The sequence below is a fragment of the Trachurus japonicus genome, chromosome 7, assembly GCF_045865225.1.
Source record: "Trachurus japonicus isolate A0001 chromosome 7, Traja_1.0".
NCBI classification, from domain to species: domain Eukaryota; kingdom Metazoa; phylum Chordata; class Actinopteri; order Carangiformes; family Carangidae; genus Trachurus; species Trachurus japonicus.
In genome coordinates, this window is record NC_140913.1 from 677,953 (window position 1) to 701,007 (window position 23,055).

Sequence of the window (23,055 nt, forward strand, 5' to 3'; positions counted from 1 at the left end):
CTGCAAACACACTTCACAGGTTTACTGCTTTAATTTTACTGACTGCTTTCACAGTCCTGCTCAGCTGATGTTTTTCTGGGCCCTATGAAGTCCACCACTATCTCTTTTGTTTTTTCCATGTTTAGGCGCTCTTTCCTGTTTGCAGACTCCTCACTGTTGCTGATCAAACCCACCACTGTCATGTCATCAGCAAACTTGATGATTTTGTGTTTGAGCGGGCAGTGAAGTTTGAGAAAGAGCGTCCAGCTCGAAACGTCACTTGGTATATATATATATGTCTTTTTTATGTATTTTTTCTATCATGAAACTTATAAACATTTGAAAATGTTTTTGTTGTTGTTGTTGTTGTTGTTGTTGTTGTTGTTGTTTTTTTTCTCATTGATAATAATATTTCTGTGGTTGAATATTGATATGATTTTGTATAAATTATTTTGCAAAATTCACACCTGATTTGAATAATTGATGACTTACCTGGGCGGGGTCACCTGTACTTAAAGAGCAGCTTCCTGTCTGTATTACTAGCACAGCAGTTTGAGAAAGAGCGTCCTGCTCGAAACGCCACTTGCTAATAAATCCTTTTCAAAGGGAGCTTTTTTGGTGTGCGGACTTATTCATTTTGTTGAGCGGGCACTAGTGCAGTCATGGATGAGCAGGCTGAACAGCAGGGGGCCCAGGACACAGCCTGGAGGGGCCCCTGTGCTCACTGACACAGTTTTGGAGGTGTGGCTGAACCTCTGCACTCTGTGACAGAATCCAGCTGCACATGCTAGAGTCTACCCCCAGCAGCCTCAGCTTTTCCACTATAGCTGCTGCAGAATGATAGTGTTAAACACAAAGCTGAAGTCAATGAAGAGGAGTCTTGTGTGTACATTTTACAGTGAATCGATAATATCACACAGTTTCATGTGTTTATTTGCTTCAACTTTGCTTTATTTTATATGGAGTGCACTAAAACTTTATTACATTTAAAGGGATATTTCAACATTTTGGCAAGTCGCACATTACCATAATCCCTATAGTCACAGCAGTAGGCCCGTTACCTTTAATTGTCGGTGCAAGCTGCTCAGCTAACGCTACAGAGGTATATATTATTTCCGGGTTTCCCCCATCAAACTCATCAAATACAACTCCAAAACACTCTTGTGGACAAGTTGTGACCTGCACATTCACCACGCTATGAGATAATAACATATAATTATATAACATTACCACACATGAAGCAAACACTCAGCAGCCATGTCTGGGATGTAGTTCTGGCTATGCATTTTTCCTCAAAAACAACTCTGTCTCGTAATGTTCCATTATTATATCATAGCGTGGGGAATGTGCACGTCACAACTTGTCCACGAGAGACTTTTAGAGTTGTTGGAATATGTATTTGAGTTTGATGAGGGAAACCTGTAAATACCTTATGCCTCTGTAGGGTAGCTCTGAGCAGCTTGTATCTCTGCCCCGCCATTCTAAAAACAGCTTGCACCGACAATTAAAGGTAATGAACCTACTGCTATGACTATAGAGATTATTGCAATGGGTGAATTTGCCAAAACAGTTGTAATATCCCTTTAATTACTTTAGGGTTATATAGGTAATGTGTGATTAACCTGGCCATTATGTATGACATCTCAAGTCTCATTGTCTTGAAGTCAGTTAACACGTTGTTCAATCTGTGGTCCCTAACAATACCATGAAGGTCCTGAAAACCATTCTCACCTCATCATTACATTCATCACGTCAGTCGATCTTGTGCTTTGTGATAAATAATCCCAAGCACATTTAGAATTAAATTACTGCAGCACAAAGCAGTTGGGTCCATGTGGTTTGGACCAGTTGGGGACACTGACAGAACATAACTATGAAGCCCAACAAAGAGATCCACTATAAAGGTGTAGCCTAACAATGGCTCTGTCACTCACATACAGCACCAGGTTTAATGGCATATTAGTAATAAGAAATTCTGTGTCCTTTTCATAACTGCTCACATGCACAGATAATTATTCACAGATAGATTCACAGATTCACAGGCTGTGGGAGGTGTTGTTCGTGCTGCGGTCAGGTTTCCAGGGACTCATTGGCGTCAGATTAGTGTTTCACCTTTAAAAATGCAGGGTGTTTGTGTGCGTTCATGTCAACACCAGGCTCCTTTCTGTTCTTTTTGTGTTATTGCCACTGCATTAGTGACTGTGGGGGTTCTGGCAGCCTGAGGTAATGCCATTGATAACTGTCAGGACACAGTAGGAGGGCAGCAGTGAGGAGAGGGGGGCACTAAAGAGGTTTTAATGACATTGTAAGCAGCTCTTTGCATCTGTGTCAGAACTATGTCTTGGAGGCATAGTGGAGTTACACACTGGAACATATTCTGATGGTGTTTTGTTGCTTTGGAGAAACACTTTTAGAGGCAGATTCCTGTCTGGCTTAGTTTCCACATGCACACACAGTTAAATCCTTGTATTGTAATGTGTTAAATATGTTATTCAGTGGCTTGTTCCAGCTCTTTAATCTTCGTAATTCAAATTACACCAAGAGAAATAGCATATATCCATTTCCATCATGCTCAAGGAAAGATAATATCTTTGGGTTTCTCAACCCACAACCGCATCACTGCTCTTCCCCAGGTTTGTCTTTGCACTTGCAGTGCTGCAGAGTTGTTGAGAAAGGGAATCCCACATGTATTGTCACACAATGAACTCACATCTTATTCATGCTTTTAAACAAACCAGTGTAGCCGATGTCATATCTGGCCCTCTGCGTTGTGTTTCTTACGGCCTGCCCTAGGTGGGGTTCGATCCCACGACCTCCCGCACCGGAGGCGACGATGCAAACCTCTTTGTCAAGAGGTTGACAACCACTTGGCAGGTTGGTTAGCACATCTTTTATGGGTGGAGTGAGTGCACATCCGTTACACTCACCCCTGCTGAACTCACTCCACCCAGGGCATCCAGGTCACGGCACCACTGTAGCCGATGTCATATCTGGCCCTCTGCGTTGTGTTTCTCACGGCCTGCCCTAGGTGGGGTTCGATCCCACGACCTCCCGCACCGGAGGCGGCGATGCTAACCTCTTCGCCAAGAGGTTGACAACCACTTGGCAGGTTGGTTAGCACGTCATTTATGGGTGGAGTGAGTGCACATCCGTTACACCAGGGCCAGAGGCATGTTTTTGTGTTGCCTGCCCATCCATCTTTCCATCTTGTTCTTGTGATCCTTATGTCTCAGTAAAGGGTTATGAGGTATATTTGGCACAAGCATTCATTTGACTCAAATGATGAACTGATTAGATTTTGATGGTCAATTGTCAAGGTCCCTGTGGCCATAACTCACAAATTCAAACACTAACTATGACACAATTTGACCCAAATTTCTGTCCAAATACTCAGAGGTTAACTTCATCTAACCATTATTCAAAGGGGAGGCTGTGATGACCATATTTCCTGTAGCTGACTGGTTGATAGAGGCCTAAGGTCAACTTGAGGTAATTGTTGTTGAGTATTGTCTTGAGTAATAAATTATGTAACAACAATCATAGGGAACACGTGAAGAGATGTAGTTTCATAATCTTCCCAAAAATATGGACAAGGGGAGATTTCAACATGATGTCCAGGAAAATCCCACTTGATTACAGCCCATCACTGCCAGAAATCATCCCCTATAGTAGCCATGGAAAACCCGAGTTGCATCAGCTGATAATTTATCTTTTCTAACAAGCAGGTAACCTGTCTCCATTTTTGGGGCCAATTTACTGATATAGGCAAAGGTACAAGATATTTAGGCCATGTACATTATGTAAATAAAGCTGTACATTAAAGTACCAACAAAAACCTCTTTAAAAGACTTCATGTCCTCCTTGTATTCCCCTGAGTTTTTTCTGCTTTATTTTGAAAATCCAATGTCTTCTTGTGTTTCCCACCTGCAATCACATGCCATGTTCCCTGACTTGTTTTGTACTATTGGTTTAAGACTCCCCTTTTTTCTTGACTTTACCTGTGACCTTCTGTTAGACTTACTTTCTGCTGGACTGTTGGGGACAGTTCTTTGTTCCTTTTTCTAAATAAATTATTTTGTGACTCTGCAATTCCCTGCAATTGGGTCTCCTTCCTAATGGAAATGGATCCTATCCTCAAGTCTCGAGTCTTGTCACATTCTCACCTCCAGATCTTCTGAATTGTCAAGTATCAATGGATGAATGCTATAGTATCTAACTTTAGTCCTTACTGTTTAGCTAAGAAATGTTAGTGAGTTTCTATAGGCTAGTGTAGCTAAGTAATGTTAGCTTGTATCTAAACTTAGCCCGGTTCAGCAAACTAATATTAGCTCATTTCTAACTTAAGACCATAAAGTTTATTTAGGTAGTAATGTTAACTGGTTTCTTGACTTTCTTGGCCTTCAGTTAAGTAGGGTATACATACATAGGGTATACTGAAGTAGCCTACTATAAGCACAATATTTAGGTAGTTGTATTTCTACTCAATGCTACTTACCGTAAAACTCGGAATATAAGCCGCACCGGTATATAAGCCGCAGTCTATTTTTTAGGGCCTCAAACTGGGAAAACAAGGTTTTCTATTGCTATTTGTTAATAAAACATTACACATGTTATTTCAACACTGTTTCCATTTATTTTAATTTGAAACATTCAAAACATAACCTATTCAGCAGGTTTACTTTTCAGATTGCAGTTTTTCAAAGGCAGTACCGGTAACTTCTTAAGTAAACAGTAGTACAACATCTAAACCATGAGCTTAAATTAACTTAAACATTCTTTAACCAAGTACCTTAAACTCATTTTCTCTTTTTTTAATAACAAGACTGTTTACCTTATTACATTGTGGAGGCTGTAGCTATAAATGCTTACTAAAATCCCAAAAACTCTTCCTCAGAATCGTCACTGTGTCCAAACATTGTGACCAAGTCATCATAGCGCTCTGCCAGCAGATTCACATCACTGTCCTCCGACTCGGCGTTAGTCCCAGTTCCAGAGTCAAACAGAGCGTCGTCCTCAGTGCCATCCAGTCGGTTCGAAATTGAGCATTTCAGGAAGGCCCGTGTTATAAGCTCTGAGGGGATGTCCTCCCAGCTGTCTTTTACCCACCCGCACACTGTGGCCAGTGCGGGTCTCTTCAGATTACCCCGCGGTGTGAATGCGTTATCATCTCTTTGAAGCCAATCCACCCATTTCTGCCGAATCCGGTCTTTGAATGGTTTGTTCACTCCGACGTCCAGAGGTTGCAAAATCCCGGTCATCCCGCCAGGAATGATAGCCACATCTGTTTTCATGGTCTTAAGCTGTTCGCGCACAGACTTGTGTAAATGACCTCTGAATGCATCCATCACCAGAAGCGCCTTTTTCTTTAGAAGTCCACCGGGTCTTCTCCCCCAGACAGTTTTAATCCAGTCAATCATGCCCTGAGATAAAAAATTGAATAAAATGATATTATTATTTTTTTCATAAAAAAAAAATTAAAAGCACAGCGCAAAGACATGGTTTAAAACAAACTAATAACCTACCGTTTCCTCCATCCATCCTTTCTTATGCACTCGTACACAGACACCTGCCGGCATGCGCTCTTTGGGAGCCGTCTTCCTTTTGAAGATGATGAGTGGCTGTAGTTTGGTGCCATCAGCGCAACATGACAAAACAACAGTGAAATGTGATTTCTCGTGTCCCGACGTCTTGATCTGCACTGTTTTTTCGCCTCGGTTATTGACGGTGCGGTCGGGCGGCATATCAAAGCACATCGGCACCTCGTCCATGTTTCCAATTTGGCCGAGTGCATATGAATTCTGCCGGCGCATTTTAATAATGAATCGCTGGAACGTTATCATTTTTTCTTCATAGTCCATCGGCATCTTTTGTGAGATGCGAGTTCTTCTTCGAAGGGACAGTGCTTTTCTTTTCATGAACCTGTCACACCAGCTGAGGCCACCACGGAAATCAGTCTCATCCAACTCTTTCGCTACCTCTATTGCTTTCATCCGAATCATGTTTTTTGACACGGGGACTAGTTTGCTTCTTTGCTCAGCGATCCACTCAAAAACGGCATCTTCCACCCGTGGCCACAGACATTTTCTCCCTCTGTTAGCTTTCTTAGTTTTCACCATGACTTCAAGTTTAGCTTTGTTTCTCCGCCACTCACGAACCTGTTTCTCATCAACATTAAACTCTCTCCCCGCGTGGCGATTTCCATTCTGTTCCGCAAACTCCACAACGTGGAGTTTTTGGGCTGCCGTGTAGCTCTTTCTTGTAATTTTCCCAGGCATGTGTAGTCGTACTGTCGTCGTGTCGGTGTCGTGCATGTGTCTGTGATAAAATGGCGTCTTACGCACACTGGCTGGCTATGACGGCGCTACGTAGCTACGTAGCGCCATCTTGTGGGTCAAATTTACAATGTCAGCATTTACCATAGACTGTAAAAAGGGCATTTACCCTGGTATATAGGTCGCACCGGTGTATAAGCCGCACCCAACTTTTTAGATGAAAAAAAAAGGAAAAAAAGTGCGGTTTATACACCGAATTTTACGGTAATGATTCTCCAATAAATTCACTTTACTTAGCCTACTTTAAAGGACTGTAGCATGACAGTGGTTTCTTTTTCTCAGCGGTTATCGTATAATTCTCAGTGTGCATGCTCAACTCACATTTGGATCTCTGGACTGTCATATACAGTAGTCCTAAAACCTTATAGTTTCACTTTCACATGCCTCTGAATGAACAAAATAAACTAGTAAATTCATATCTAAGTGCATAGTTAGATTTAATTAGACTTTGTGTGACTCAATATGATTTATTGCATTTAGCCTCAGAAAATAAATTAACAGCTGAAAAGAATCAGTACGGTCCAATGACTCCACCTCCACCAGATGAAACTAATTAAAGGAAACATTGGAAAGTGTGAAACAAATATCAGGCGTCTTAGTCCCAGTGCCGTGAGCTAAAGGCACAGCTAATGAGGATGAAGGTCTCTGACATACCTATCAACGCCATCACTGAACAGCAGCTCAGAGTTAATTAGAAGCCACCATAAAGATTATCACTGACAGAGCTATATGACTCATTTTAATAACCTGAGTGTGGATATTTAAATACACTGACCCAGTCAAATGGAGGCTGTCATAATGAAATGTTTTATTATCATACAGCCTGTATTACGCAGTTTCTTCTGGTAGAAAATAAATGTCAACACCTGATACAGTGATAAAGAACCACTTCCTCCTTCTCCTAAATGACCTGGGTTTATAAATAGCCTGAATTGAGGCTAAATATATGACACGCAAGTCCTGGCTGTGTGGAAATAGTCTTACTTGTGTAAAGGTGGCACTATAGGGGTCACATTTACAATATGCATGCACTAGTCTTTCAACAGCCGGCGGGAAGGGGAGAGTGTGATGGTCTGGTCTGGGATCAGTCTAGGACAGGATTAGACAGCAGGCCTGATGGATGCCATGGAGGATAAACTGGTGACCTGCTGCAGCTTGAGCTAAAACCAAGGTGGACTGGAATGACACTAAAGTTAAATATTAATCCTAGCAGAGTATTTTTTTATTTATTTTTTTTTTACAGACTTTAAAACATGGCTGTAGAGAAACAGATGCATCTTCTCACTGATATCGCTAGAAACATGTAAACTGTGGATCTCTCATTCAGCTCCAAAACCCTCCTGAAAGATAACTAACACTGGAGGAATCTTGAGAGCAAAGAGCAATGGTGGTGCAAACAACAAGAATCTCTTGTTGATATAGATTGCATATGAGAGGGTGGATATCCAGTGGATTTACAGTCTACTGTAAAGAAGTGCATTGGCTCCTCTTTGAAATGAACCCAGACTGATTCAGTAGTGTCGAATGTTTTTTGACCTCACATGGATTGAACCTGAGTGCTTCCTGCGTGAAGTTAATGTTCACCCTGTTTATATGTGCGTTTCCTCCAACAACATCAGTTAAACCTCTCAATTGCCTGTTGGTCTGAACGTGAGTGTGAATGTATTTGTCTATTTTTGTGTTTGGGCACTGTGGTGGCCTGGCTGCTGCCTCAGAGGTTTCAATCCCCTGAACCTGAACAGAGGAGGGAGGTGTGATGCAGATGCGAGTGAGAGCCATTTCCTCCTTGACCCTTCTAGATGTTACATCACCTTGCACAAGCCCCACTGGCTCCACACCTTCCTCTGATCCTCTCAATGCTCTCATGATGGGAAAATGATAAGGCTGCATGGAATATCCTCAATATGTGCAATTCAGAAAAAAACACACATCTCCAATGATTCCAACATTTCGTCACTGCCGACAAGTTAACTGGACCTGCCTCATTGTTTACAGAGGCCAGTTCTGCCTGCTATTTTTGGCAGGGTTGTCAATGATTGCCAGTGGATGGAAATGAGTAACTGTGAGCTGAAGGAGGTCAGACTGTAAGGGAAAAGCCAGACAGACAAGAAGCTTTAGTTTTACTATTTATAGGTATATGTTTGAGTACATTTTTTTTTTTTTTTTTGTCACAGCTGTCCCATACTGTTTGTTTGGTCATTTTCATACTGCTGAGTGTTGTTTAGCACCTGTCTTCCTCTTGATCACACCCCAGAGGTCTATGGTGTGGGTGTGGCAGGAAGGCAAGGCAAGGCAATTTTATTTGTATAGCCCATTTTTACAAATACTTGGTCTCAAATGTCTTTTCACAGCATCATAACAACATCCTCTGTCCTTAGACCCTCACATCCACTGAGGGAAAACTCCCAAGAAAAAACAGGAGAAACCTCAGGGTGAGAGACAGAGGAGGGATCCCTCCCCAGGACGGACAGATGTGCAATCATGAAGTATGAAGCATTGTCCTGCAGGAAACACAGTCCTCAGAGTTGGAGAACACTGTCAGTGCTGAAGAAAGTATGTGCCTATAACTAACCGTCATGTGCTAAATTTATGGTAATTATAAGCAGATCAGTAATAGATATAGCAGCAATTAATACGTCTGAATATAACAGTGATAAATACATCTGAAATACTGATGCCCATGATGAGTGCTGATAATAAGGAATATATGTAAAGGGCCAGGGAGCAGCAGATAAATCAATCTTAAAGCAGATGAGTAAATCCAAGTATAGTGTTCGGCCATGTGTATTGTATTATTTGAACGAAGATGAAGTGTGATGATGATGATTTAAATTGACATGCCCGAAATAAAGTAAAGTAGTATTTGAATGAGTCATCCTGCTCAGTGGAGAATCATTTTTGTTTGGACAGAGTTCGTTTTTTTTCATTTGCAAAGTTTAAGATTTGAATAAATGATGTTCACTGTATCCCTCTGGGGTTTGGGTTAGTGAAGCCAGAGTTGAACTCTTTTCTTTTCAACTTGTTTGACAGTGATCCCTAACTCTCTTATTTTATTGAGTCCAATTACTTTGAGGTACTAGCACTGCTATCTGTTCCTATTACAAGAAAACAATGATGGGGACAGCATTGTGTTTTTGTTTTTGTTTTTGTTTTTTTAAACCCAAATCCTATCAACTAATCATCATCAGCTAGATATCCAAATTAAGGAGCATAGTTTCAGTGTGAATATGCTATGTTAAAATCCTAGATGATCTCTTGCTGTAGCAGAGTCCAGGAGTCCTCTGTAGAGCTGTTTTGTTCTGCTGCTCTTCAATGTACCAACTACAGGCTAATGAGTTACATATATTACATTATCATTGGGTAAAAGATAAACTTTTCAGAGAAGCCCTTGATGTTTCATTGAATAATGGAGTGATGTTCTGTTCGAGCAGCCAGCCAAGTGTGTTTGTGATAATGAGTAGGCTATAGAGAGGGAGGTGCTGTGGTGGTGCTGACAGGGATGGCACACATGACTGACCGTCTCTGTCCCGTCATTTATCAGGCGCCACATTCCCTGATTACACTGCACAGCACTCGACACTGAGGCCAAACAGTGTTAGAAAATGTCTCATATCCACGAGCTGCTGCCATCATGGTTGTCATTAGCATGTAAGCAATGTGTCATAGTGAGTCTGCCACTGCTGTTGGTTAAACATTACACTTAAGCATAGCTCGGCCTTTTCTCACACTAACCTGTCAAACAGACGTTGACGTAACTGAGCCCTCAATGCTGATGTAATGACGTAAAAGGATATTGTAGAGGAAAGGAGCAAAACATTAATCACACAACTATTCACTTTTTTCTTTCTTTTCTTCTCTTGTTCTGTTTAAAAATCCTTCATTTCACTTCAACTCTGATCTGTTCAGATGTGGGGTTAACATGAATCTTCAGTGATCTGATCACAAGTGGTCTGCTCTAATGGTGCCTTCAAGTTGTACTCAGAGGTCGGAATTTCTGAGTACCAAGTAATTTTAATATGGAACACCTCCTGAGGTTGGATCTCTGTCTCGGAAAGTCAAATGAATGCGTCTTTACATGCATCTTGATTATACTTCTGATTAGATTTCACTTCCCCACCTTATATGGGTGGGGGTTGGGTGGGGTGAGGGTCTGCCTTTAACAGGAATAAACCTCTATCAGAACCAGGCTTAGGGTGGGAGGGGTCGTATGCCTCAACCAGTTGGATTTGAGAGAAGAAAGAGGGGGTGGGGGAGGAGAGAGTGGGAGGAGATACCATGTTCAGTGACACTAATCCTAACAATAACAAAAATAACATTTCTTGAGAAATTAAAATAAGATTATAGCTGCTGCGCAGCGATGGGTCGGGTCCGGGCTACTTTTGGGCAAATTTAGGCAATTCTGAGCAACAAACAGGAGAATAGGAAGACAAGACAGTTGTCCTTATAATGTCCAATTTGCATCAGTTGAGGATTGAACCCACAACCTCGGGAACCAAAGACTATTGTCTATCGCACTGAGCTAATTGACAAGTGGCAGATCAACAGTGGCTTCACAAATTGAGTAAGCCATTCACTGTCGTGTAGGCAGAAAAAGAAAAATCAGTTTTTGAGGTAAAATAATGATATGTATTTGTCAAACATCTACTATGAGTCTAAGATGTTAAGAGCCTTCGCAAATGGTCCAGTCCAAGCTATTTGAATTTTTAAATTTAGAAGCTTGCTGTGATGCCACCATTAGCACAATTGTCTTGTGTTTCGTGTTGAGGACATTTGACATTTTGATCTGTCATCATCATCATCACCCTGGCTGGGTCTTGAACTCACAACCTCTGACACCAAGAACCAGCACTTAACTCAGTGAGCTAATCATCTGGAAGTGAGACATGGTGTGTGTCTTCTCAAATAGACTCAGGGAGTCAGTGTCCGGGCAGCAGTTGTGAACGCAGATTTCTGTTATCTAAACAAAAATCTGTTAATACATAAAATGCATTTAGACAGCAAAATAGCTTTAGGACATCTGACATTTTGATCTGTCATCATCATCATCACCCTCGCTGGGTCTCGAACTCACAATCTCTGACACGAAGAACGAGCTCTTAACTCGCTGAGCTAATTAGCTGGTAGTGAGACCTGCTGTGTAGCTTCATTTATCCACTCAGGTGAGCCAGTGCCTGGGCAGCTGTTGTGATGAAATGGTCAAAATGTCAATAATTCAGTCATCTAAACAAAAATCTGATAATACATAAATTGCATCTTGACAGCATGGAAATGTTGGTGATTTGTTTTTAATGATAAGTGTTTTGCTTCATAAGAGAAAATATGATGTTTAAAAATTCCACTCTCACATTGACTGCAGTTGTTTCCATGAGAGCAGAATTCAAAATGTTCTCAAAAATTCAGTTTTTGAATTAAAATTCTGATATTTGCTAAACTTCATCAACCATGACTCCAGAATACTGTCATTTTTTTTCAGGAAGTTTGAAAATGTATTTAGCAAGAATTTGATGGTATATGTTTACAGTACTGTTTACAGTCAAACGTTTTCATGCACTGTAGGCTCAATTTTTGCTTAATCAAAAATCCGAGAAACAAGTTTTGTGGAGGACAGTCTGGAGATGCTCTGTAGCAAGTTTGGTGACAATTGAGCAAAAATTGTGGGAGGAGATACATTTTAAAAGTTTTACAGTTATTGAAAAAAACAGAGTGATGGACTTCATAATAAGTTAAGTGGACAAAAATTTCAGCAGTATTGAGGCTACATTGTGGTGAAGTTTCAACACTGTAGCATCTACCGTTGGTTTGGTAGGAATTTTTAAAGTTTTTAAATTTAAACGCTTATTGTGCCCATGTCCATGTGTCCATGGAGTTGAGTGAATCTGGCATGGGACTGAACCTTTGTGCAAAGTTTGGTGAGTTTTCGCCCATGGGAAGTATGACTTCCTTGGAAGAAGAAAGAAAGAAGAAGAAGAAGATTATAGCTGCTGCGCAGCGATGGGTCGGGTCCGGGCTACTTTTGGGCAAATTTAGGCAATTCTGAGCAACAAACAGGAGAATAGGAAGACAGGACAGTTGACCTTATAATGTCCAATTTGCATCAGTTGAGGATTGAACCCACAACCTCGGGAACCAAAGACTGATGTCTATCGCACTGAGCTAATTGACAAGTGGCATTCAACAGTGGCTTCACAAATTGAGTAAGCCATTCACTGTCGTGTAGGCAGATTTGAAACCACAGTAAAAAGAAAAATCAGTTTTTGAGGTAAAATAATGATATGTATTTGTCAAACATCTACTATGAGTCTAAGATGTTAAGAGCTTTCGCACATGGTCCAGTCCAAGCTATTTGGATCATCATCGTCATCATCTCCCTTGCTGGGTCTCGAACTCACAATCTCTGACACCAAGAACCAGCTCTTAACTCGCTGAGCTAATTGGCTGGTAGTGAGACCTGCTGTGTAGCTTCATTTATCCACTCAGGTGAGTCAGTGCCCGGGCAGCTGTTGTCAAGGCAGATTTCAAAAAGTATCTAAACAAAAATCTGTTAATACATAAATTGCATTTAGACAGCAAAACAGCTTGAGGACATGTGACATCTTGATCTGTCATCATCATCCTTGTTGGGTCTCGAACTCACAATCTCTGACACCAAGAACCAGCTCTTAACTCACTGAGCTAATTAGCTGGTAGTGAGACCTGCTGTGTAGCTTCATTTATCCACTCAGGTGAGCCAGTGCCCGGGCAGCTGTTGTGATGAAATGGTCAAAATGTCAATAATTCAGTCATCTAAACAAAAATCTGATAATACATAAATTGCATCTTGACAGCATGGAAATGTTGGTGATTTGTTTTTAATGATACGTGTTTTGCTTCATAAGAGAAAATATGATGTTTATAAATTCCACTCTCACATTGACTGCAGTTGTTTCCATGAGAGCAGAATTCAAAATGTTCTCAAAAATTCAGTTTTTGAATTAAATTCTGATATTTGCTAAACTTCATCAACCATGACTCCAGAATATTCTCATTTTTTTTCAGGAAGTTTGAAAATGTATTTAGCAAGAATTTGATGGTATATGTTTACAGTACTGTTTACAGTCAAACGTTTTCATGCACTGTAGGCTCAATTTTTGCTTAATCAAAAATCCGAGAAACAAGTTTTGTGGAGGACGGTCTGGAGATGCTCTGTAGCAAGTTTGGTGACAATTGAGCAAAAATTGTGGGAGGAGATACATTTTGAAAGTTTTACAGTTATTGAAAAAAACAGAGTGATGGACTTCATAATTTGTAATAAGTTTAAGTGGACAAAAGTTTCAGCAGTATTGAGGCTACATTGTGGTGAAGTTTCAACACTGTAGCATCTACCGTTGGTTTGGTAGGAATTTTTAAAGTTTTTAAATTTAAACGCTTATTGTGCCCCCCCTAGGAGGGGGGGGCACATGTCCTTGGAGTTGAGTGCATCTGGCATGGGACTGAACCTTTGTGCAAAGTTTGGTGAGTTTTCGCCCATGGGAAGTATGACTTCCTTGGAAGAAGAAGAAAGAAAGAAAGAAGAAGAAGAAGAAGAAGAAGAAGAATTCCTAGGAATACAATAGTGTCCCGGCAGCTTAGCTGCCCGGACCCTAAAGAAGAATTCCTAGGAATACAATAGTGTCCCGGCAGCTTAGCTGCCCGGACCCTAAATAGCTTGGTTCTTCCACCTGCGCAGTATAGCCAAGATTAAAGGGATAGTTCACCCAAAATTCAAGTTTCACTCATTATCTACTCACCCTCATGTCGACTAAGAGCTGTGAGAATTTTCAGAGAGCTATAGATTTAGACTGCTGGGGGACACATCTGGTTACAGAAAGCCCTCTCCTCTCCTCTCCTCTCCTCTCCTCTCCTCTCCTCTCCTCTCCTCTCCTCTCCTCTCCTCTCCTCTCCTCTCCTCTCCTCTCCTCTCCTCTTCCACAGATCCACCGGAGCTCCATCTCTCTGCACCGATCCCCCCTTTCCCCTGCTGTTAAACTGACCTGCCCTCCCTGCATGAACCAGTCTGCCTTCCGTCCCACCAGAAGCTGCCTTCGTCAACTCTTGTTAACATTTCTATATTTTCCATATTCTGTGTTATAAACTTCCCGTCCTGGGTGAGGGATCTCTCCTCTGTTGCTCACGCTAAATTTTCTCCAATTTTTCCCTGTTACTGTAAAAGGGTTTTCTATGGAGTTTGTTCCTCATGGATGTGAGGGTTTAAGGGCAGAGGATGTTGTTATGATGCTGTAAAGCCCTTGAAGACAAACTGTAAAAATGGGCTATATAAATAAAATTGCCTTGCCTTGCCATTGTAAAACATTGGTGGGACAGTTAGGCTGTGTCAGAGGACATTGGTAGACAATCTTTCAGTGAGGCCACAACACATTTGTGTTCATACTGATAAAATCATCTGAACCACCTCTGAATGTGGTGGGAGTGATCCGATCTCAAACAGGCCTTCACAGCAGCCGGTACACTGACAACATGAATGGCTTTCATTTTGCAGGTGTTGGTCATGAGTATTGGGCAAAAGGTGCTCGATCAAATTGGTGACTTAAATCTATTCTGTTGAATGCTGTTATCAATTCAATCCATTTAGTAGTTGTTGAGACATTTAACATAAACACCATGTCTAAGGAGAATATCATGACAGTATTTCATTAGGTCCAATATGTCAGTCAGGTACAAAGGCATGTTAAACCTCATTTGGCCTTTATTCAACACCACTTGTCATTTGTAGTATTGTCACTACACTAGCGGTCGTTGTACTGAGGAGTTCCTCCTGAAAGACGTCAGTGTGGAGCCTCATTTTAGAGCTCTTTGCCTTAGCTCCATCATTTAGATGATGAGGTGCTTATGTTCTAATTAAGGCCTTAATGGAGGGGAACCAGTGTGAGGGTGGATCACACGTTCTTCATCTAACTGCCTGAGAGGTTTAAATGTCAGCCGTGAAAACCTCAGTCTCTGTGAGGCTGCAGAGACCTGCAGGACAGTTTGGACCATCAGCTGATGAAATACTGTCACTATCTGTCGTCACTAGAGCAGAAGCTGAAATTCAGGCTTATGACATGCAAACAAATCAAAGTCACTCAGAGCAATGTTAAATTCTTCAAAAACACACTGGTAATCTAAGGTACCAACAAAGCACGAAAGAAAGCTACGATAAAGTCTCTTTAGTGCCACACGTTACACGTCACTGCTCTGGAAACACTGATAGAAGTGTCTTTTAATAAGGGCTTATAGACAACCCTGTACTATCTATCTATCTATCTATCTATCTATCTATCTATCTATCTATCTATCTATCTATCTATCTATCTATCTATCTATCTATCTATCTATCTATCTATCTATCTATCTATCTATCTATCGAATGTGTATATTTGTTCTTGCAAAGTTGTTTTTCAGCCAAGAGATGCAATACGTGACACACGTGGACGGCAGAGAGCCTCCATTCTCCCTCAGAACAAGTTACAGTAAGCCATTGTATTAAACCATCACAATTACTCTAATGCTGGTAATCCTGTTCAGAAACACGTTCTGTTTACTGGGTGAAATGGTCCTTCTATCCTGAGAGTAGTCAATACATTATGGATTCAGAAAAAAGGAATGAAAATAATCAGACCTCTGTGGCAGCTGCAGGACTGACACAATTCTGACCAATCCATGCTTTTCTCTCCGAAAAGGAAAAACCAATCAGATGCCTTCATGTCTAGTTCTGTCTACGGCCAGTCAAGCTGCTGTCTTCACCTACGTCCGCAGTATTTTCAAAATGTGGCCTGATTGAACTGTTTTTCCAGGATCTCCAACCCTGCCTTTAATTGAGGTAAAAATGTAGTTAAGCTACAGTTCCTGCATAGTTCCTCTTTAAGGCTTGATCTTGTGTTGACTGTTATTTTTGCATATTACTCATTGAATTTGTTTCTGGTTGATACAAACACACCGACTTTTGTGGATGGTTGTTCATCTGCCTTGAGTAAACACATTTTCAAAATGGTGATGTTTTGTTGAGTTTTTATTAGATAGAATTTTTTCTGCCCCTGAATACAGAAGTATGTTGCCGCAAAACTATATAGAATATGCACCGGCTAGAGAAAAGAAGATACAGTATCATGTAGCCTAATGTAATGTCAAAAGCACATTGTTCTAAGGCGTCACATTATAACAATATGATTATATTGTAAAAAGGTGAATGATTTGGTTTCTACTGTAACATGAAAACTTATATTATCATTATGATGTTTCAACATGAAACATTTCACATTCTTACAACATAAAACATTATGTAGTTAAGTTATGTAGATAAGTTTGGATATTTCAGTTAGTAATTGCAGTATAAAAACATATTGTTAGAGAAATAAACTGTCCACATTGTAAAGTGATATTGTTTATTTTTTCTTTAGGTGGCATCAATGTGCTTCTGTATATGACGAATCCATAAGATCACAAAATAAAACTAACACTAACAATGAAAGATAACAGAGACTGGGCGGCTGTGGTTCAGGAGGTAGAGCGGGTTGGAGGTGCAATCCCTATTCTTCCAGTCAGCATGTCACAGTGTCCTTGGGCAAGACACTGAACCCACACTTGCCCCTGGATGTGTGTGAATGGTTAGTTCTGTCTATTCCCCCTTTTACACTGTATGAATCTGTGTTTGACAGGGTGAATGTGACCTACAGTGTAAAGCACGAGAGATAGAAAAGCACTATAAGTGCAAGTCCATTTACCATTTACTGAACTGAGAGACTTGCTTCACAAATCAAACTAATTAGACCTAAACTAAAATTAACAACAAAAAGGCAATACAAAATAAAAATAATAATAAATACAAATCCCAAATGTCCTTTCACTTAGTGAAGTTTTCTTCAACTTGATCAGGTTTCAGCACTTCTGCTGTCAGTACTTACCGTATTACCTCTTGCTCCTTTGGGTTTTTACTTCACAAATGATTTCAGTACTTCTTCATTTGACTCCAGCACAAAGATGCCGTTCTTGCTGTACTGACAGCATCACATCTGTCTCCATGAGACGAGACCAGCAGAGCTCAGATTCTTTCCATAAAAATAATTTGCAACGCTCACAACTGCCCTGAGGCCTGAGCCAATTTCATATGATAGCTCTCCAGTTGAGAAGCTGCTGAAATGTCAATTAGCTGTCATCCACCTCTGCACAGTGCACTCAGCTTCACAGTGTCCAGGGCTAATCGCTCATTATTTGCCCCTGGTACCTGTCTGGATGGTGACAGGGCAGTCGGGGGTTGGAAGGGTTTGGGACACACACACACACACACACACACACACACACACACACACACACACACACACAAATCTTAATTTTCACCACCTCCAGGTGTGTGCATCCGTCTCTAGAGCATGACGTATGAGAGGAAAACATGACAGCAACTGTTGATGTTTACACAAAACAAAGCAGCACAGGAAGTAAGAGACTCTCATTTGACTCTTTCTGCAGAGATACTGCTGCCCTTGCACCAACAAATGAAAAAAACAAAAAGCAAAAAGATATGTATATAGTATGATTTTAAATATTATTGTTTGTCTTTTGAGTATTAAATGTAATTCATGACTGTGATTCTTCAGTGGTAATGATTTGTTTAGTTTGGGAGTGATTTATGGCGATTTGTGGCTGGTGATGGAGGTAGAAGGAGGTTGAATAAAAGAATATTGCTTTATTTAGCCGATAAAAAGGCAAGGCAAGGCCATTTTATTTGTATAGCCCATTTTTACAAACAGTTTGTCTCAAAGGGCTTCACATGACATCATAACAACATCCTCTGTCCTTAGACCCTCACATCCACTGAGGAAAAACTCCATGGAAAACCCTTTTAACAGGGAAAACCCGGAGAAAGCTCAGGGTGAGCAACAAAGGAGGGATCCCTCACCCAGGACGGACAGACGGGACATAGATGTTGTTACAGACAAGAAAACTGTTGACAACATGGAATATGGAAAAACATAAAAATGGTTAACAAGAGGTGATGGAGGCAGCTGTAAAACTGCAATGTGGTCAGCTTCTGTTCCATAAGTTGACACTAAATCAAGGATATGATTAAAAGTGTGAGTGGGTTTGTTTACCCTCTGAGAGAAGCCGATTGAATCTATAAACGACTTGAACGCAGTGGCCAGACAATCATCAAAGTCCACATGAATGTTAAAGTCACCTACTATAATGACTTTGTCTGAATTCAATGCTAAGTTTGACAGAAAGTCAGGGAATTCTTCTAGGAACTCAGAATAAGGTGAGGACGATACACCACAGATAAAACACAGAACTAATAAACATGAAATTGTTTAGTTTTGAGGCTGTGAACTTAGTTCATCAGTGTCAATTGAACTTTGAACTAGTTCTTTTTAATTGGCCTAAACTGGTGACAGAGGTGCGAATAGGCTGTTGTCCCATTTCTGTGGCTCTTTTGAAATGTATCAACCTGGTGGTCATCGTTGCCCAAGGAGGAGGCATTTGTTGGCCCATCCTGTCCTATAAGTTTCATTGTGCAGTGTGCACTGACTGAAACTCAAAGGTGTAATCCTCAGGCTCTCAGTCTTTCAGCTAAACTCAGCAGGTAATGGTAAAAGGCCTTAAAACCTTAAGTTTTTCTTAAGGAGTCATGAGTCAGATTCAAATCCAAGCCACTGTTGGGACACAGTAAGTCCCAATATCTTTCAAACACTGAAAGAAAAATATGGCAATGCCTTGACAAAAAGTCCAGTTATTGAAGCCAACAGACAGATTACAACTAGTTTCAGTTTCAGTTTGATATTGGGCTGGTTTGCGGTCTTCCTGTGGACACCTCAGAGTCCTCAGTCCTGTGGTCTGACAGGTTCAGGTTCAGGTTCAGGTTCAGAGGAGTTCGGACCTGTGGACACTTCCAGTCCTGGATTTCAGCACCCAGGTTAGTCTACACTCCCACGTGGAGAAGCATTAGTCACGCTCCGTTAAGTTTGTCAGACCTCGTGACGGAATGCTCCTCTATAAAGGAGCACCTGCGCGCGGATGGAGAGTCAGAGGAGCGCGAGGCTGAGGAGCAGAGGTCTGACAGCGCACGAGCTCATCTGTACTGAAAAGGGAAAAAAAAGAAAAACTTCAAAAGAAAATGAACCCAAATGTCTCCGTCTGCTGTTTGTCTCTACTGCTGCTGCTTAACTTCGTTGGAGCCAAACCTGTTTCTGACCTACAGGTAGGTTGAGCTGCAGGTTCACCTGCTGCTTCACGCTGCTGGCTGCACTGTGGTGTGTGTTGGTGCTGATTCACACCTGCTCCATCACTGTGGCCTGCAGCTGGAGTCAATGTGTTCATGCAGTAAGGTGTAAAAGTCTTTATTCCCCCACAGAGTTTGAAGCAGCTGTTGGAGGAGGAGGTCAACGCGGCGCCGTTTCTCTCCTCAGAAGAAGTGGAGGTGGAGGGCAGAGATGGAGACACGGACAAGTCGCTGTTCGGGCTCCAGTCGTGGGACTCGGCCGACCCGAGGAACTCGGCTCTGGCGGTTAAAGAGAACGCCCTGGCGCGCCTCTTCAAGGACCTCATGAGGACCTCCAAGCGCTCGTGGAGCCGGTACAAGAAGGGCGGGCTGAGGAGCTGCTTCGGGGTCCGGCTGGAGAGAATCGGCTCGTTCAGCGGGCTGGGCTGCTGAAGGTAAGAACCACAGAGGAATCTGCTTTAATAGGGGCTTTTCATCGATGTCAACATACGATTTAAAAAAAAAAAAAGAAAAGAAAAGGATGGCGTTTCTACATCAGGTAGGCTACATCACTGAAGGTGAGAGCATATCAAATCTACTACCAGGCTTTTATTCCCAGGTAAATACAGGAGGGGCATTAGAGCGGTGCGTGTGGTATTAAAGGGAAAACCCTTAGTGTAATATATTAAATATGCCCATACCAAGATCAGATCAGATAAGATAAGATAATCTTTTATTCGTCCCACAGTGGGGAAATTCACAAGGTTACAGCAGCAGACAACAGCAAAGAAATTGAAAAATAAAATAAAATAAATACTACTACTACTACTACTCCTACTACTAATAACAATAAATAAATAGAAATAGTATTTAAATCATTGTATTGGTGTGCTCTATTCCACATAAACAAATATGATTAAAGAATAATATAATAACCTAATATAACTGACATATTCAAAATATAGAACCCTACCCTGTCAATATAAAAGATTGATGTTCATATGGAGAGTTATGTACAGCATTGTACTCAGGTTATTGCACATAATGGTAATTACATAGAGGTGATAGGCCTAAGCTATTTAAAACATACTTTTCCTTCTCTACATTTCCCTTATTGTTTTTAATATAGACTACCAATTTTCTTTATCTGTATGTATAATACCAATATCCCATATACTGACAAGCTTTGGAATGGATGCATATTCATGCAACAAATGTATGCCAAAAGAAAACAAACAAACAAACAAACATGCACAATACCATTAGTATTTGTATGAATCTAAATAGGTACAATTACATATGTGTATCAGAAAGTACATAAATACATAAAAGCCCTCTGCAAGAAGTTCAGCTCCGTTCAGATATCATACATTCAAACATGTGATTTTAAAAAAAGTATATTACACAATGGAAACATGTATATATTTCAGTGTTTCATTTATAGTGCAAATCTTTAACAAATTTACAAATTAGATATAAAAAAGGAAAACCAACATAGTGTCTGAATTTAACATGTTTTTAAAACCGTCGCAATTCTCCATAAATTGCTTTCTATGATTCATTTTAGTTAACTATGCTTTAATGAAAATGTATTAGGAACAGGTTGTGTTCATTTCTACAAAGATAATGTTTTGAGCTGTAGCTGCTTCATCACACCAACAACAACCACAGAACATCTGGGCAACTGCAGTTGGGGATAATCCAGACATCAATCTGTAATAAAGCTCTCTTTAAATCTGCTGTAGTGATGTGTTTATGTTGTGTCGACAGGCGTGGACCTTCACCGAGACCAGAACCAGCACCGGAGCTCGTCTCACACTCACACAGCTTTGACCTTTTGACACTTTAAAGGCCGGATACTCAGTCCCCTCTGCCCATGGTTCTCACTCAGAACTGTAATTTCTTTTTCATATGTGAGCTGTTAAACAATAAATTATTGTAAATGTATTTATTATTTATTATTTTATGTTGGAGAAAGTAGAGTTGCCTTGTTATAGATTGTATTCTAGTAAAATAATTATTTTGCATAATATCTGAGTCTGTGCTTTTGTTCTTGGGCACAGCTGAAAGCAGCTACTTTACATACACTGTCATTATACATGCATATGAAATCAACCAGTGTGTTGGACCAGGAACCACTGAATTCAGCTCACACACATCATCACCTTCAGCTGCTGGAACATCCGTCCTCCAATAGGTTTTTGGCTCCAACGTGTATTCCTGTTACTGCGAAGTATATGCAAAACCATATTCTGTGCACAACTGCATAGACCTGAGCATAAACCTTTGTTATGTGTGTGTAAAGCCACCTAAGAAAAACACATATCACTCCTACTGTGACAAAACATGAATAATGTTGATAACAAGATGATTTCACAGTTTGAAAGCATAAAGAGTAAAGAACATACTCTATTCTCATACAGTTTTGGAAAGTGGACAGTGGACACCCTAAAAGAAACATGTCAACTTTTCCCTCACCAATTTATCTGACAGCTGTATAGTAGCCTAGCTATAAGAATTAACAGGGAATTGTTTATAACGTATATGAGACTATGAATTTGTTTTCAATATAGAAAAGGTAAAAAACAATACATGTAAACTTTACATGTATTGTTTTTTAGGTCCAGTAACTTTATCTGACAAGCTGTAGTTAACTCTGTCACATTAATGACACATTAAACATTTCCATGGGACACTCAACAGAAATGAATGAAACTGATGACTATCTTCATTATTAGCAGAAATCGGTTCACTGGGGAGTAACACCACTAAACTATGCAGATGCTAGAAACATTTTTCTGTGGTGTATGTGCCTGCGGTGTATGTGTATGTGCCAGGTTAGCTTCACTTCAATCAGGCTGCACACAAGGGAGTATGGGTATTTAAGTGAAAGTGAAATAGTCTTTGCTGCTTTGACCTGTTATGATTGGATGTTGTTACATGTTCTGTCCACTTGTGGGCAACAGCAGTAATTAACCAAAAGTAATTGTTGAACTAGAAAAACATAAAGGAGACATATGAAGAATGCACATAGATGTAAGTGACTATGCAATATGTGAAATAAAACAAGCCTCAACCTTCCAAACATGAACATAACAGACCATAGCAGCTAGTAGTAGGTCACTATGGAAACAATCCATAGGTTTAAGCTCCTTCCAATTATTGGAATCTTCCCCTGGAGTGTAGACACTGGTTGGTGATAAGGAATGGAGCTCGAGGATGGGACTTGAGGGGAACTTCTGATTGGATGGTTTGATTGGAGTTGGTCTGGTCACCATGGCAGCAGTAGAGGAGGGATGGAGGTGGGTCACAGATACTTCACAGTGCTGAATGACAGCACAGCCAGAGAACCATTCAAAAGTTTGACAGCTTACAGGGGGGAGCTGACAGATAGAGGGACAGTGCTGGTGACTTGTGAGAAGGAACTTGATTTGTGCTGCTAAAATTGATGAAGACCACATTAAGACAAGGCTAGTTTATTTGTATAGCCCATTTTTACAAGCAGTTTGTCTCAAAGGGCTTTACTCAACATCATTACAA

The 23,055-nt window shown here is 40.7% G+C and overlaps 1 protein-coding gene across 1 annotated transcript; it reads left to right on the forward strand.

Annotated features, from left to right (window-relative positions):
- Positions 1-19,336: 19,336 nt before the first annotated feature.
- On the forward strand, positions 19,337-21,653 carry nppal (natriuretic peptide A-like). Its single transcript, XM_085783044.1, has 3 exons — positions 19,337-19,515; positions 19,669-19,970; positions 21,286-21,653. The coding sequence occupies exons 1-2, from the start codon at positions 19,432-19,434 to the stop codon at positions 19,966-19,968; spliced, it is 384 nt and encodes a 127-aa protein (XP_085639170.1). The 5' UTR covers positions 19,337-19,431; the 3' UTR covers positions 19,969-19,970; positions 21,286-21,653.
- Positions 21,654-23,055: the final 1,402 nt, after the last annotated feature.

Excerpts from the sequence above, each read along its gene's own strand:
- nppal (XM_085783044.1), top strand. The coding sequence starts at position 19,432 with ATGAACCCAAATGTCTCCGTCTGCTGTTTGTCTCTACTGCTGCTGCTT. Across the intron at positions 19,516-19,668 it reads AACCTGTTTCTGACCTACAG|AGTTTGAAGCAGCTGTTGGA; the intron begins GTAGGTTGAGCT and ends ATTCCCCCACAG.